This window comes from Perca fluviatilis, chromosome 21 (genome assembly GCF_010015445.1).
Source record: "Perca fluviatilis chromosome 21, GENO_Pfluv_1.0, whole genome shotgun sequence".
In the NCBI taxonomy this organism is placed as follows: Eukaryota; Metazoa; Chordata; class Actinopteri; order Perciformes; family Percidae; genus Perca; species Perca fluviatilis.
In genome coordinates, this window is record NC_053132.1 from 13804194 (window position 1) to 13819553 (window position 15360).

A 15360-nucleotide genomic window follows, 5' to 3' on the forward strand; every position below is an offset into this window, starting at 1 on the left:
CAGGCTTTGTGATGCTTTCAGTTGCCGTCGGAAAGACTCACAGCAACTGCAATTCAAAAGTGGCCCAAATTAATTTCCCTTGAGATAAGCTGAAAATAAGACGTTTCTAAAAACTGTCGAGATGCCTTCAATGCCAGGTTCAAAACCTCTTCTTTGAAATATGAGGATATAAATAATGATTTTTTGTTGTTGAATGTAGCCTCTCTTTTTCATTTTTTAAATAGTATAGCCTCCACAAGGGTCTGCAATGTAAAATACATACCTACTTTATTCAGTTATAAAAGATAAGAAACTGCTACCATTGCTGATCTTTAAACACAGTATTTGTGTGTTCTCAAGGTAGGCCTATACTAAAAATATTAACTGCTCTTTCTCCAAGGCTATATTACATGTAGTCAGTTGAAAAAAAATCATTGCCATGGCAACAGCTTCTCTTCACAGTTTGGAGTGTTGGCAGTCAGTAAGTGTAGGCCAGTGTGTCTGTATGTGTTGGTGACTGAGTTATTAAGAGTAAGTTTAAGTAGAGACAGTTGAGGTAAGAGAGTACACATTCCTATGCTAATGAATAACAAAAAGAGAGAAAGGGAAACCTTATGTTTGCCGCAGGGAGGTTAACAGGCTTGCTTTGACTATCAAATGATGTCTGCTTTTCATGTAGGCTAATGTCAATAACAGCAGACAGTTCCTGACCATTTACACACAAGTACATGCTTCATAGTGTTGTAAATTCATTGGGCATTTAAAGATGAGAGAGGAGGGAGAATAGGCTACATACAGAACAGATACCTCGAAATAGCTTGGAAATGTTGCAGTGTCACCGTTCTCACTTATTTATTTATATTTTTTTAACTGCAATGTCCACACTGTATATAGGCCTGTATGTATATATTAGTTCAAATTTACCTGATTTCATTTATATATGTGATTCCAATGCTGCAATGTTACAGAGCTCGGTTTAAACTTTAATCTGGTAGATCTTTACTTATTGTATGTACATTTTTGTTTTTTATTTCGCACTTGCTTTGGAAATGTAAACATTTGTTTCCAATAAAGCCCCTAGAATTGAATTAAGAGGATGAAGTAACACAAGGATGGAGAGGTGAAAGGAAGAGAAACATGGAATAACAGGCAAGCAAGAAAAAGACTATTGTCCTCGTGACATACTTCCTCTGAGATCTCATGCAGTTAGATTGGAGAAGCAGCTTACTATCCTGTGACCAGGGTGTCCCATCTTTTAAGCCACCCACAGGTTCACCCTGTACTAAAGGGAACTTGAGAAAGGCTCTGGATCTCTGCCAGCTCCGGGGAGAGTTGCTGCTGACAGCAAACTCAGACTTGCTGTGGAAGGTCTTAGATGAAAAATAAAACTTCCACCTGGGAAATGTAAAAAAAAAAAATCCACACAGCCCATCTGTGGCTCAATTCATTCTCAGTCCAACTGGTGTCCTTGAAATATAAACAAACATATGGTCTGTTTATGAGCATTTACAACACTATGCGCCTCACTTAAAACAAGGTGTGATATGAAGAGTGAATGAAAGAAGAGGTTTTCCTATACTTAAATACACAGCATTCCATGTTACTATCAATCACTCAGACAGCATTAAACTGTTCAGATCTGCAGAGAAATAATATACAGGATTACATAACCACAAAAGATAACTGTAAAGTGTAATCTATCAGTGTGACTCAGTAATGTGGTGAGCATTGCTGTCTGCCACAGTGTCTTCTTTCATTACACCACTAGGAGGCTCCAACCTACTTACAACAGTCCCTTATGATTTACTGCTGTTGAACAGTGGTGGAAGAAGTATTCAGAAATGTTACCGTGGTCAAAGTACAAAAGTATTTGTATCAACATGTACTAAGAGTAAAAGTGTTCATTGTGCACAATGGCCAATTTCAGAATAATATTTAGGCTAATATATATTGGGATTATCACCACTTTAATGTTACAGCTGGTAAAGTTGGAGCTGAAGTACTTTCTATACTGCTGGGTAGATTCATCCATAAAAATGCATCAGAATGTATTAGTTGATTTATATTTTGTATAAATAATCTAAATCTGCAAAAGTAACTAGTAACTAAAATTCTCAAATAAATTGAGTAAAAAGTGCAATATTAGCCTCCATAATGTAAAGTAGAATTATTAGTACACTGTAAAATATTACAGATCCATTTAGTTATGTCCACATATTTCTTATTTTTAACTGAACGAGCTTATACAAGTTGTGGATTTTGAACTCAACTTTATGAGTTGTTGAAAGTTAAACTTGCATTTATTTATTGGGTTGACTAATTAAAAAAATGTATGTGTTGATTGAACTTGGGTATGTAAGTTAAGTTATCAGTTGAAAAAAAAGCGTGTGTGTGTGTTGCAACAAAAAAGAGCTGCCTTTCGAGTTTAAAATAACCTGTCTTCTTCCATGGCAAAGTGAAAGCATGGACACAATAAATTAATTATACACCGCCGATAAGTGATGTAGCCTATTCAAATTTCTACTAAAATATAACACGTGTTGTGGCAAACAAGAAAGCACTGGTGCCCGGCAGAAGGAGTACCTGTCAAAAACTTGTGAATTTCACTCTTCTCAAATTGAAATGGAAAGTTCTTTTCAAAAGTCAAACGTTTAGCTCCGCCCATATTTAGCCCAACCCCGATCTGCGTACTGCAGTCAGGACTGCAATTGGTTCATTGGCTGGCCAATTCCCATGATGCAAGGCGGTAAATAGAGTTGTGTTAAAATTTGCTGAAAATTTAGCAGTTTGTTCGAAATACAAATGTAACTTTATGAATTCTGTTTATTAAACGTGTGTTTAGAATGTAGTGTTTTGTTGCCTGGTAATTGTCATTGTTATTGCTGGTTTACATTTGTAACCATGAGTTAAGTGACTGTTACGTTTGATAAGAAGAGCTGGAGTAGTATGGTGTTAGACTGAGCAGTAATAGGCTTTCTTCAGCCATTAATCTGCAGCATATCACTTCACTACTGGCCACTTTATGCCAAGTGACACAAGATCAGCAGAGAGGCCCCTATTTTGAACAGGGCCCAGGGGTGGTCCCACCTAAGCACCCATGCTATGTCTGCTATAAATGTGGTTATGTTGTAATAACTTGAAACTGTGAGTTGAAATAAAGCAGAAAAGTATGTCTGTTATACTAGGCAAGGAAGGTTTCTTGCATTATTAAAGAAAATAAATTATTTGTTTTAACTTAAAGTATGAAGTTAAACCAAGTAATACAAAGTTAAATCAACTAAAAGAATAACTAACAAAACTAGAACACTGTAGTTACATCAACCTCATTAACTTTAATTTCTAAGTCGAAACAAAGGCAGTCTTCAAGTTGAGTGAACTTCGATTTTCAAGGCAGCAAGGGAACTTGCATTTCCAAGTTAAACTAACATTAAATTTATTACAGTGTAGTAGTAATAGTAGCATAAAATAGTAAAGTACCAGTACCTTAAATTTGTACAGTACAGTACTTGAGTAAATACACTTAAGTACTTTCCACCACTGGTATTACATTTTAAAAGGTATTATTGAATATGAAATGACTGGTTTCTATATGAACTTTGCAAACATTCATGATCAAAATACAGTACAGCAGAGGATCTGAATATTCTGGAGGATATTATGTAATTAAGACATGTTTCTTTTTGTTTTCAAAAGTTTAGAATAGTATATCAGACAACTTTGAAAAAAACAGGCTGGAATAACGTTTTGTATTTAACTGAGATACCTAACATTTCAAATAACGATATCCTATTCTTTGTAAAAGCTCCTCAAAATACAGGCAATAGAACCCTTTCCTAGAACTCATTGACTCCCTCAGCTTATCTCCTGACTTGGAGGACTGAGCTCCTTCTGGACCGCTCCACTTGATGCCAGCTGCCCCCCCCCTCTTTTTTTCCGTTTTTTTGGTTGTTGTTGTTGTTTTATCTTCTCTCTTCCTGTATATCTTTTGATTTATCTATCTTTTTTACTTTTATTGTTTGTATGTTGTGTGCCCTTACTGGTCTGTGTTTGTCAGTGTGCATGGGTCCGTGTTGTGTGTCCCTGTCTGTTTTGGACCTGACCTGGGTTGGTTTGTGGTTGGGTAGGTGACTTGTAGGGAAATGACACCGTTTTCACTATGCCTTGTTCACCATGACCTGTGCTATGTGTCACCTGTTGTAAAAAGTTTAACTTAAATAAAAAAAAAGTTGGAAAAAAAATAATAAAGGAAATAGGTTGACAACATCTCATATTTACACATACACTCGTAAAGTTATAATTTATCATTAGCAAAATAATATCTGCGACACATTACTATACAATAAAGGCCTATTCACCTAAGGGAATTACATCACTTTTTCCCCAGACATGCACTAACCTTTTATCACCAGTAGATGTCCCCCACACATAGTTACAGAAAAGCACATCTACTGCGAGACCCTGCTCCTGTGTGAGCTTAACCATACAATTGATTGATAACGTAAAGTACATTTTATTATTTCAAGGTTACTTATGAAACCCAAGGCCAAGTGGTTATGACCCAAAGTTGAAGTTTTATACTTGATTTTAAACTCAAAACTTCTCTTGACCTCAACATGTTCCTCTTGAAATGAACCATTCAAAGCCAATCTGAGTAAAACAAAACAATAAAACAGACTCATATCTAGGTTTTAATTGTTGAAGCTCTTTCTAAAGTTAAAACAACAGTTTTGTTTGTCATTCATGGTTGTTAAAAACAGCACAATTAATTTGGTCAGTATAGTATTGGATTCACACTTTTCTGTGGAAGGAATTGCATGATGGTTTGTAACATAAAACATGAAAACCTTGCATTTATAGAACTGAATCATCATAATGAAATCACTATTTTATGGGGAAACAGATATGCATCTTTAGCTCCTCATTAGTCAATTTTATATGTATCATTTTAGTAATGACATAATGTTCTACATGAAACAAAATGCCAACTGTTTTGTTAGTATTGCCTTTATATGGTTACTTAGAAAAGAACACATGCCTCTCTGGAAATACATTTCATTACAGCCTGGAAAAAAAGACTAAAGAGGATGGGCTTTTTGGGACTAATAAATTAGTCAAATTCAATGACATGTCTTTACTTTTGCGTCCCTCAGGATAATAACACAGGGGTACCATGTTGAGTGTGTGACCCTGGCTCTAAGTCTTCATCTGGACAACCATAACCAGAAATACATTGACCTAATCATTCAAATACTTTGGTTGTTTCACTGAAAATGTGACAGGAGCCAATAAACTGTACTTCACCAACATTATGGTGATGATAAGCCTACCCTTTCTAAAAAAAATAAAAAAGCATTCTTATTTTCTCCCTCTCTCTTGTCCTGCCCCATCTTCTGGCCTCTCTGTGCAATCTGTGCCTCTGCCACCTTTGGCACCAGCCCGCCCACCAGCACCTGTGCCAGGCCTGGCAACCCAAACCAAGACGCTCTGCTTGGCTCAGTTCAATTGACTCGTTTAGGCAATTGCACCCTGACTCTGATCTTTATGGCGGGTCCCTTATTTATTCCAGGCCTTGTGAAGACAGTTTTCTCTCTTATGTTGGAAACTCGGCTTTGCCTTATAACATTTATATGGGGATCTAAATGTTCCTATGGCCTATTAATTATTCTAATTGTAAAATTAAAATATTTAATACATTTTCCCATAGGGCTCATGTGGATTATTTGGTTTCCCTATCCAACAAAATCAGTAGCCTATAAGTAATCCTATAACAACCCACAATTATTTTACTGATATCATTCTAAAATGGATCATAATAGGATTGCTATAATTATTTCTCTAAGGGGATTGTTTTCATAAACCGTCTATATATGATTAACCCCGTTTTTTTCCCAAAGATGGAGGCTAACAGAAGCTATTTGAATCCAGTGCGGTTTTTTTGTGCCATTCACTTCTTATTCCATTTTCTCTTTCAGCTCAGTGACAGATGGCGAGTCCCTCTCCCCCAGGGGAAGCCAGTCTCTGTGAATGCGGCCGCATGTCAATCACCGGCTCTCATGTGATGGCTCTTGCCAATGACGTGCCAGCCATATGGGCCTGGCATCAGAGCTGGTATGTAACCCACCCAATCCTGCCTCTGAGGTGCCACACGGATCCCTCCACGCGTTTGGGCTGGGGATAGCAGCAGCAGCAGCAGCAGCAGACAGAGCAGGGCGGCAAGAGAGGAGAGAGAGGTGTGAGAGCAGAACACAGCGCCTCGCCTGCAGAAGCATCCGTGCAGGGCGTGTGGATGTGATGCCCACCCGGAGAGAGATGGTGTAAACAAACCCGCTTTGCCCCGTCACTGAGCTCCACCACGGAGGTAGGTTGCACATTTCAAATCAATAAGAGACATATCAGATATGGATCAAGATTTGTTTTCGTCTTTGTGCATGTTGTATTGTGAGGGATGGAATGGCAGAGTATCAAATTAAGGGACTGCTTTTTTTTCTGACATCTCTCGCATCTTTTTCTCGCATGCGACAAGAGCTTTTAATCTCTTCTTCGGGCTCTTTATCAACGGTTTTATAAATAATAGTCACCCAACTGCGTTTAATTTGATAGATTTTGTTTGCATAAATGTACAAATCCACATTGATCTCTAGAGATAGATAGATTACGTTATGAGCCACTGGAGAATGTATTTTATTAAATTGCATTAGAAAATCGTAGAATAAAAACATTAGGTGTGTGTGTGTGTGTGTGTGTGTGTGTGTGTGTGTGTGTGTGTGTGTGTGTGTGTGTGTGTGTGTGTGTGTCTGCACGACGCGCGTCAGAGCACCGTGGGGGTAGAATTCTCCATAGAGATACACAGGCTAATTGACAAGGTATTGGTTTGCATTAATTACATTGTGCTTACAAGATTAGAAGAAAAAAGACGGACTCCACACGCACAGCTGAGCTCAGAATACTGGATATATAATATCCGATTTGGGGATGTTACAGCTTTTTTTTTTTAAATAAAATGTTGCTTTTATAAATAACTTGTCTGTTTAGCCTGAATGATTGGTCAATGTGATACCATTAATCCTGAGTAGGGGAAATACATCCAAAGCTTTTAAACGAATGATGATCAAATATCATATTACCTCGCCTTGTGGCCCTTTAAATAGCTTTGATTAACATATAACCTTTCTAATTAAGGAGTAGATCAATATGTAAAGTGCACTCCATCGCCTTCTTTCAGACGTGTAACTGCGAGTCTATACGGACTAAAGTTTAGCAAAGGAAAACGCCCGCTCGGGTTTTTTGTGTGTGGCCTACATGGTCTAAATAAATGGGCTTCAGGAACCTGCAGAGGGTCTGATCCTAAAGACATCTTTATTATTATTATTACACTTTCTGAAATCGACAATTCGTACAGAATTATGTGTATTTTTTAATCACAGAAACCTTCTCAAGTGGCGCTCTTTTGGATTAAGTCATTTTAAAGCCGATTGTATGAAAACCTGTTAATTCAGAGCCATAAAAATGTTTGGGACCCTGTGGTCCAGTGAGTCATGGCTGTGCTGGAATTCCTCCAGATTGGTAATTTATAGGACGGAGGATGCGTCCCTGGGGGACCTGCTGCAGCAGGCCAGCCCCGCTCCCTGTGCCGGACTGCTGGAGGGCACAGACCGAGGCACATGTGGAGGCCGAGGGGTGGCCCAGACTGTTGCTTTTTTCCATTAAAATAATCACATTTGATTAAAAAAAAATACATACAAATTAAAAGACTATTCCCTCTTTCTACAAATCGTTGTTATAATAAAACGATGGGGATCATTAAAATCATTAACAAACATTTAAAACTGAGATTTGTATTAAGGCCCAATTTCCCCAGTTCAGCCTTATAATAATTAACTGGAATCATAGGATAACATGAAAACAAATTATAAACGTGATGGTAAATAGGCTACCACAGACCGTTTAATTTGAGTAGGCTAAGTAGCTATAGTCTATTTGCCTTGGGTAAGGGACATATTCACCCTACGGCCTTGTGGGAGCTCACTGAGACAGCTTCTCTTTCTTTGACAGCGCGTCTATGGGTGCGTAAACAACAGCAGGGAGAAAAACAGTCCTGATAAAGTGTCCACTGTGTCTCTTGCAGGTTGCTTGCCACGATGTTGAGCCGTCTGTTCAGCGAGGTCCTGCCGGACGTCCAGAGGCTCGCAGCTGACTGGGTGGCGGACAATGAGAACGACGAGTGCAAGGACAAGGACGGAGAGCACGAGCCTTGCCACCTCGAGGACGACGACGACGACGACGACTTGGACGAGCCACTGGAAGGCAGCAGTCGAGCTGAGTCTGAGATGGCCGGCGACGATGATGAGGATGATGAGGCTGAGGAAGGGGAGTGCGACGGTGAGAACAGTGGAGACAAACCCAAGAAACGCGGCCCAAAGAAACGCAAAATGACAGCGGCGCGCGTGGAGCGCTCCAAGGTGCGTCGAATGAAGGCAAATGCGCGGGAGCGCACGCGCATGCACGACTTGAATTCTGCGCTGGACAATCTGCGCAAAGTGGTGCCATGCTACTCCAAAACCCAAAAGCTCTCCAAGATAGAGACTCTGAGGCTCGCCAAGAATTATATATTAGCCCTTGGGGAGATTTTACGCAATGGGAAACGGCCAGATGTGGTGGCTTACGTGCAGATGTTGTGTAAAGGCCTGTCCCAGCCAACTACCAACCTGGTGGCAGGCTGTCTGCAGCTCAATACCAGAAACTTCCTGACTGAACCGTGTTCAGATGGAGCCCGCTTCCACATGCCCAGCTCTCCTTTCTCCGTCCATCCCTACTCCTACCGGTGTTCTCGCATCTCCAGTCCTCATTACCAGCCGGGAAGCAGTGCGCTTAACGTGCGGAGCCATTCCTACGCTCCTGGGTACGAGGCCGTGTACCCGCCGGGTGGGACGTCCCCTGATTATAGCAGCCCGGACTACGAGGCCCCGCACAGCCCGCCCGTCTGCCTGAATGGCGGACTGTCCGGAAGACAGCAGGAGCCTTCTGAGGCAGACAGGAACTATCATTACTCTATGCATTACTCCGGACTGACCACATCTCGGCCCAGCCACAGCATACCTTATGGGCCCTCGGGAGCGCCGCGCAGTGGCGGCGCGCACTCGGAAAACATTCCACCTTTCCACGACGTGCACTTGCACCATGACAGGGCGCCGCCGTATGAGGATCTCAATGCTTTTTTCCACAACTGAGCCCTTACAATCGGACCCATTGATCTTATAATGACAATCTTATAAAGTGTAATATTGTTTGGGAAACAAGAGAAGCTTCTGAAAGGATGAGAGATGGAAGAAAAAGTCCTCTGATTACCTTCTGTATTCTACTGATGTCACCCCTATACTGTTGTACATCCTATCAGTGTGTCCAGTAATATCCTGTATGCAGAATGAGTGCAATTGACATACAGATGTAAAGGCCTAAACATGTTATGACACATACAACAAAAATAAAAACATGTTTTATAACTGTCTGATATGATCGAACAACTCTTCTTGTCAACATACAGTAAGGGGGGTTTTAACTCTCGGGCTGTGTGGTTATTTACACGTAGGCAGAAAGTGGCTCTGGAAATCATGAAATAATCTTAGTTTAAAAATACAATTTAGGTTCAAAAAAAGCTTCCACACAAATAAAAAACTCGTCCGAAATAATGTTATTGAGAGTCTTTAGCTGCAAATCAGTGACAAAAACCAAATGGATACTGGTTTCAACAGCAATGTCAAAAAATATTTGAGTTACTTATCTTTTTGTTTATTTAAATCAAACATTTAAATCGCCTTTGGAAGGGTTTAGCTGTCAAGATTGTGCAGTCTATATCATTAATAGATGCCATTAATATGATAAAAGTGATCTTGCTTAGCTTGGTTTTCTGGTAAAGTTATTTGAATTCAATACAAAATAATACCCTGTCTACTGTGCATAAAGGTGAAATCCTGAGATTTAACTTAATTTTAACTTTACAAATTAAGAATGTATAGGCTGGGTTAAATACAAAATATTGTCATGAATGACAATATTGGAGACACAATTATTGATTTGGGTAAAAATAAATGCCTTGGCCTGTAGCATCTAAAATATCTGAAGAACAGGGCCAGAGAACACTGACAGCCAAAAGAATCTGAAATGGTGTATTGACTAATAATTGAAGTTAAATTTGACAAAATGCCTGTACAGAAATCATCCAAGAGAACACTGGATTGACAGTTATTATACAGAAATCAAACAAGAAATTGATAGAATTAGCAGAATACACACTACAAATTGTAATAACTCTGAAAAGCCTGAGACAAAGAAATAGACCATATTTTTTTAGACCACTTTTTGTTTTATTCTCACACTCCAGCTTGGACATTCTGCAGCTTTGAACTTGGAAGTGTCCTTAATTGGACTTACAATTCATAAGGACCTTATCCTTTCAAATGTGCTAAAGGTACATTTCTGTAGAGATCAGCATGGGCTAATAATTATTGAATTAGTGAGATTGAGATGCTGTGCTTATTCAGATCAGACCTGATCTGCAAAACTGTTGGTTAGCAACAGGGAAGTTTGGAAATAATTAAAACAACCTACAAACTATGTTCATGTAAAGTTATTTTAAAAAATCCAGACCCATGAGTGAGATGCCACAAAGCAGTTTCTTTTTCTTGTTTTAACAGAAAACATTTCAAGTCACTGATACACTCAACAAAACAGCAACTGACCCACACATCAGATGATTTTAAACTACAATAAGCTCTTTGAAGCCAACAGAGACTTAGAACCCCGATTAAAAGCAAATAGAATTTCTTCTTTTTTTTACCATTTTGTGTGTTCTTTGACTCAAAGCCTTCAGTACATTCAGGAATATAATATATGAGTTAGGAAGTGAGCAAAAGGCCTCGGCCGCTCAGAGGAATAGAGAAAATGTACCAACACTTGACATAATGCACATACAAAGTGCATTTTAAGATGTAAGTGCTCAGCACATGCGGGCCTGGTCACATCAGCATGGCTTGATTCAAACCAAGCACCTGTCAGACTCCCCAGGTGAGTGTAAATAGGGAAATTACCTTGTTAACAACTCACATATTTCCAAGTAATTCAATAAAATATCAGCACTAACCAAAAATGAATAAATAATGAACTGCTTGATAAACCTTTCATTTTTTGTCCAATCAAAATAAAAAAAAAAGCCTTACTGCAAAAGCTTATATTTTCACTGGCCGTTCTGAAAATATTAAATACAGGCTGTTTACAATTGCAATAGATGCACATTGCTGGTATTTTAAACAATGTTTAAATAGTTGACACTTTGAGTTGTATGTAGGCTAGGTCACATCATTGGTGATTTCTCAAATCAGCAGTGGGAGCAGGCTCCATCTTTGGACCGCTGCCCTGGGTCCCATATGTTGTTGCGGACGTCCAGGGGAAATCAGCACCGGGCTCCGCAGGGTGGAGACTGTCCCATCCAGCACTGACCCAGGCCAAAAAAAAGGAACAGAAGATATGTAAGCAGATTCTACACGGCAATGAGTTATACTCAAAATATCCATTTATTATAATCATTTTTAATTTGATTTCCTTGTTGTCTAAATGGCCCATCTGACTCACCAGATCAAGGAAAGACTTGGGCAGGTGCAAAATCAGGTGAATCAATGGCCCGTTGGTTTGAAATGAAGAAGCCCAGTGAGGGCATAATGGACACACACACACACACACACACACACACACCACAGATTATATACACAGTCAAAATGGTTACTGCCACCACCAATAATAAATAAATAGACAAAATAAATAAACTAATTTGAAAGCCTGATGTAATAATTGGAAAGGCTGCAAATCTGATCAAGGACCAACAAGCAAAAGGATGCTTTTTTATATTTTTAAGAGATTGTATATATATTGCAGCTTACGTTTTTCTGTTCTCAAATATAACAGGTTTGCTTTTCTCTAACATTAACAGGATATCCATTAACAGTTTGATTTTGTTTATAGAAATTAGCCGAGTTTATACATGGGAAAATAAAAAGAGAAAATGAAATCAGGGAGTTTTCCATTACAAAAACTAGTGTATTGAATATAGCCTACTGTTGTCCAATTTGAGGAACATTAATACTTTAGAGACTTAAGATTAAGAATGTATTTACTAGGGTTATGCCATTCTTATCCGTTATCCATTTCTTTTAAAGGTAGTTGACATTTATCATTTTGGTCATGGAGGCCGCAGGTATCATACAGTATGTAGACACTTTGGTATGGTAAAATTCAAGTCTTGAAAATGAACTGTTTAGATTTCCTTTCTTAGATGGGCATGTTATGAAATCATAAATCACTCAATAAATACAAAACGACAAATCCTCAGACACTTCTACGAGTGAGTGCAGACATTTGAATATGTAATCATGTTTTGTATCGGATAGAACCATATCACCATATAATACTTTTAATACTGAAACTACCGTAGTTTCTTCTCAGCATCCCTCTGTTTCATGATTAGTCCACTTTAGTTTCCTGCCCCGTGTGAAGGGCAGGCCTCGGAGGACAAGGTGAGAGACAGCTTTCTGATTTTACTTTCTGCTCTAACCTCTCAGATAGTTTTTTTTAGTGAGGAGGGGCGGCGGCTGGCAGAGGATTTGATGGCGGATCGCGGTGCCAAGTCGCTAAATGTCTGAGCACCAGTAAAGCCAGAGACCAGTAAAGCCCACCATCACCAACCTCGGTGCCAGCTGCGCCACGTGGCAGCCAGGCGGCCCCTGCCAAAGTGGCCCTTGTGGGAGGGACCCAGTATTTCTTTCCTAATTCACTCAGCATCTGTTCATTATTCTCGCCGTTAAAGGAGGCTGACTTGTCCACGCGCCGCCCCGGACAAAAAGAGACCTTTTTTTTTTTTACCGGTCACGCAAAAACTAAGAAACTAATCGGATATCTCTAATGTGTTTTAAAAATCCTGACAGTCGCTTCTGCAACGGACTTTTAAACTGCGTATGACTTTTAACCCGTAAAACTCACCTGTGGGTCCAGCCTCATTTAGACAATTCAATTTTACCCAAAACTTTAAGTGGGATTAATTCAATAAAAAACGCATATGGTTATTAGGCCTATTTCCACTATTGTTATTATGGTAGCTATTTATTATTATTATTATTATTATTATTATTACAGAAACGACTACGAAACGACTTGAATTGGCGTGAATTAACCCTTGTTAACCACTGAATATCTGTATGGATCTCAGGCTAAACGGATTATTTCATTAATTCCTTATTATGGTGTATCCTATGTTTATTCATATTTCTCCGAGCTTAATAGTAGATGCACAACTGCCAAGTGGGCGGATATCATCATAATGTAATGGTTATACTATCTATGACAAATTGGGCTTAACTGACGTAACTAAAGTCCATAAAATCAATTAATCGGGATCCTATTCAAACGTAATTGTTCGAATGAATGTTTATAAAATACCATGCAATTACTGTAATTAAATAATCCCGTACAGAGCTCCATTTAACTGCTTTAAAAATGATCAAATGATCCGCTAAAATCGCAGCACTGGAAACACAACACAAAGTAGGCCCAGGCCTACTCATAAATCTCCATCTGGAGAGTTTTACTCCCATTTATCAGATTAGGTTAACATTTACAGGATTAATTATTTTGGGATTAATCTCGAAAAATATTTTACAGGTCTAAGCAGTGTCATAATCATAACATAGAGCGTCCTGTTGTGCTGGAGAGGGCAGTGGCAGAGGTGGGAACCGGAAATAAACCTCAAAACAACAATTTTAATATTAAAAGATGAGTGACACAGTCCGTGCAGTGTGTGTGTGTGTGTGTGTGTGTGTATGTGTTTGTGTGTGTGTGTGTGACAGGAGAAAGCTCTATGATCTATATGCAACATGTTTTATGTGTCATCCACTCCCCTTTTATTCCACACACCAGTTGAAGAGAGGGCAACAAAAACAAAAACCACCACTTAGACGAGCATGTCTGAGTGCACACAGGGCTAAATTTGGGAGTCACCTCCACCGCAATGGGCATCGGGTGCCACTGCATCATGCTCACCCACCCTGTACCCTCCCACCATCATTACCACCCTGCCAGCCTGAGCGCCACGCCCCAGCTCTGTGTAGAGCGATGAGGCTGGCATAGGATGAAATTCCACTGCATCTGTGGAACAATGGTTGTGTGTGTGTACAGTGTGCACTGAATGTCCATCCCTGCTTGTGGCTAACTGTCTTTGTGTGTTACAAGGGAGAAAAAAAACATGCAGAAGGTATGAAAGTCAGACCTGACTGTTTATTTTGGACACACACACACACACACACACACACACACACACACACACACACACACACACACACACACACACACACACACACACACACACACACACACACACACACACACACACACACACACACACATCTAAACCAAACTACCCACAGACTTGCTGTCGAGTAAAGCACAGAGCCCATGAGTGAGGATTTGTCATGTTTGATGTGTGGGTTCGCCCCAGGTGTGTGTGTGGAGTGTACAGTCTGTGTTGTGCATGGTAGGGTATAGAGGTTGTTGTCACTCTGCACAGATGGTGGGAGTGTTTTTTATTTATTTTTTTGGGGAGTGTGAGGAAATGAGGAGGGGAGGAAGAGGGGGGAGGCAGAGGAAAAGGGAAAGGAGAGGCGAGGAGGAGGGTTTCGTCTCTGATGCTGCCATGCCATGGTCACGCGGGCAGCAGTAATTGGCCTCCATATTGAGGGGTTTTGCGGTGCTGCGGGGTGGGCAAACTCCCAGCTGGACCTGTCAGATGGTATTCAATCCAGCTCATTGCCCTCGCTCCTCTGCTCCTTTTTCCCCTCTTTCCCTCTGTCTCCTCTCCTTCTCTGCATGGCATGTTTGCTTCTTTTTGTTCCCCCTTCTTCTCCCCTTTCCCCATCCCAGCTTCATCCCACACTAAAACTTACATTAACTCCCTCTTTTCTTTCATCACACACTGATCAGTTATTTATTTCCTCACACAGCACTTTCACAATCCCAGCATATCACTTTTTTCCCTCACCTTTCTGTTCTCTTTATTTTCTTCTCTCCAGTTTTTCTCACTCATGGCACATGGTCACTTCTATATAACACGTTCAACTTCTTAAAGTACATCACACCCTCGCCTGGCTCCTTCATCGCTGGTCACCCACACACACACACACACACACACACACACACACACACACACACACACACACACACACACACACACACACACACACACACACACACACACACACACACACACACACACACAGAGCCCATGCAATTTGGTTCTCCCGAGACACAGAACAGTTCCCACCTCTGCAATTGTGTGTCTCTCTG

The 15360-nt window shown here is 40.1% G+C and overlaps 1 protein-coding gene across 1 annotated transcript; it reads left to right on the top strand.

Annotated features, from left to right (window-relative positions):
- Positions 1-5935: 5935 nt before the first annotated feature.
- LOC120550612 (neurogenic differentiation factor 2-like) lies at positions 5936-9487 on the top strand. Its single transcript, XM_039787218.1, has 2 exons — positions 5936-6337; positions 8105-9487. The coding sequence occupies exon 2, from the start codon at positions 8118-8120 to the stop codon at positions 9204-9206; it is 1089 nt and encodes a 362-aa protein (XP_039643152.1). The 5' UTR covers positions 5936-6337; positions 8105-8117; the 3' UTR covers positions 9207-9487.
- The last annotated feature ends 5873 nt before the right edge of the window (positions 9488-15360 follow it).

Excerpts from the sequence above, each read along its gene's own strand:
- LOC120550612 (XM_039787218.1), top strand. The coding sequence starts at position 8,118 with ATGTTGAGCCGTCTGTTCAGCGAGGTCCTGCCGGACGTCCAGAGGCTC.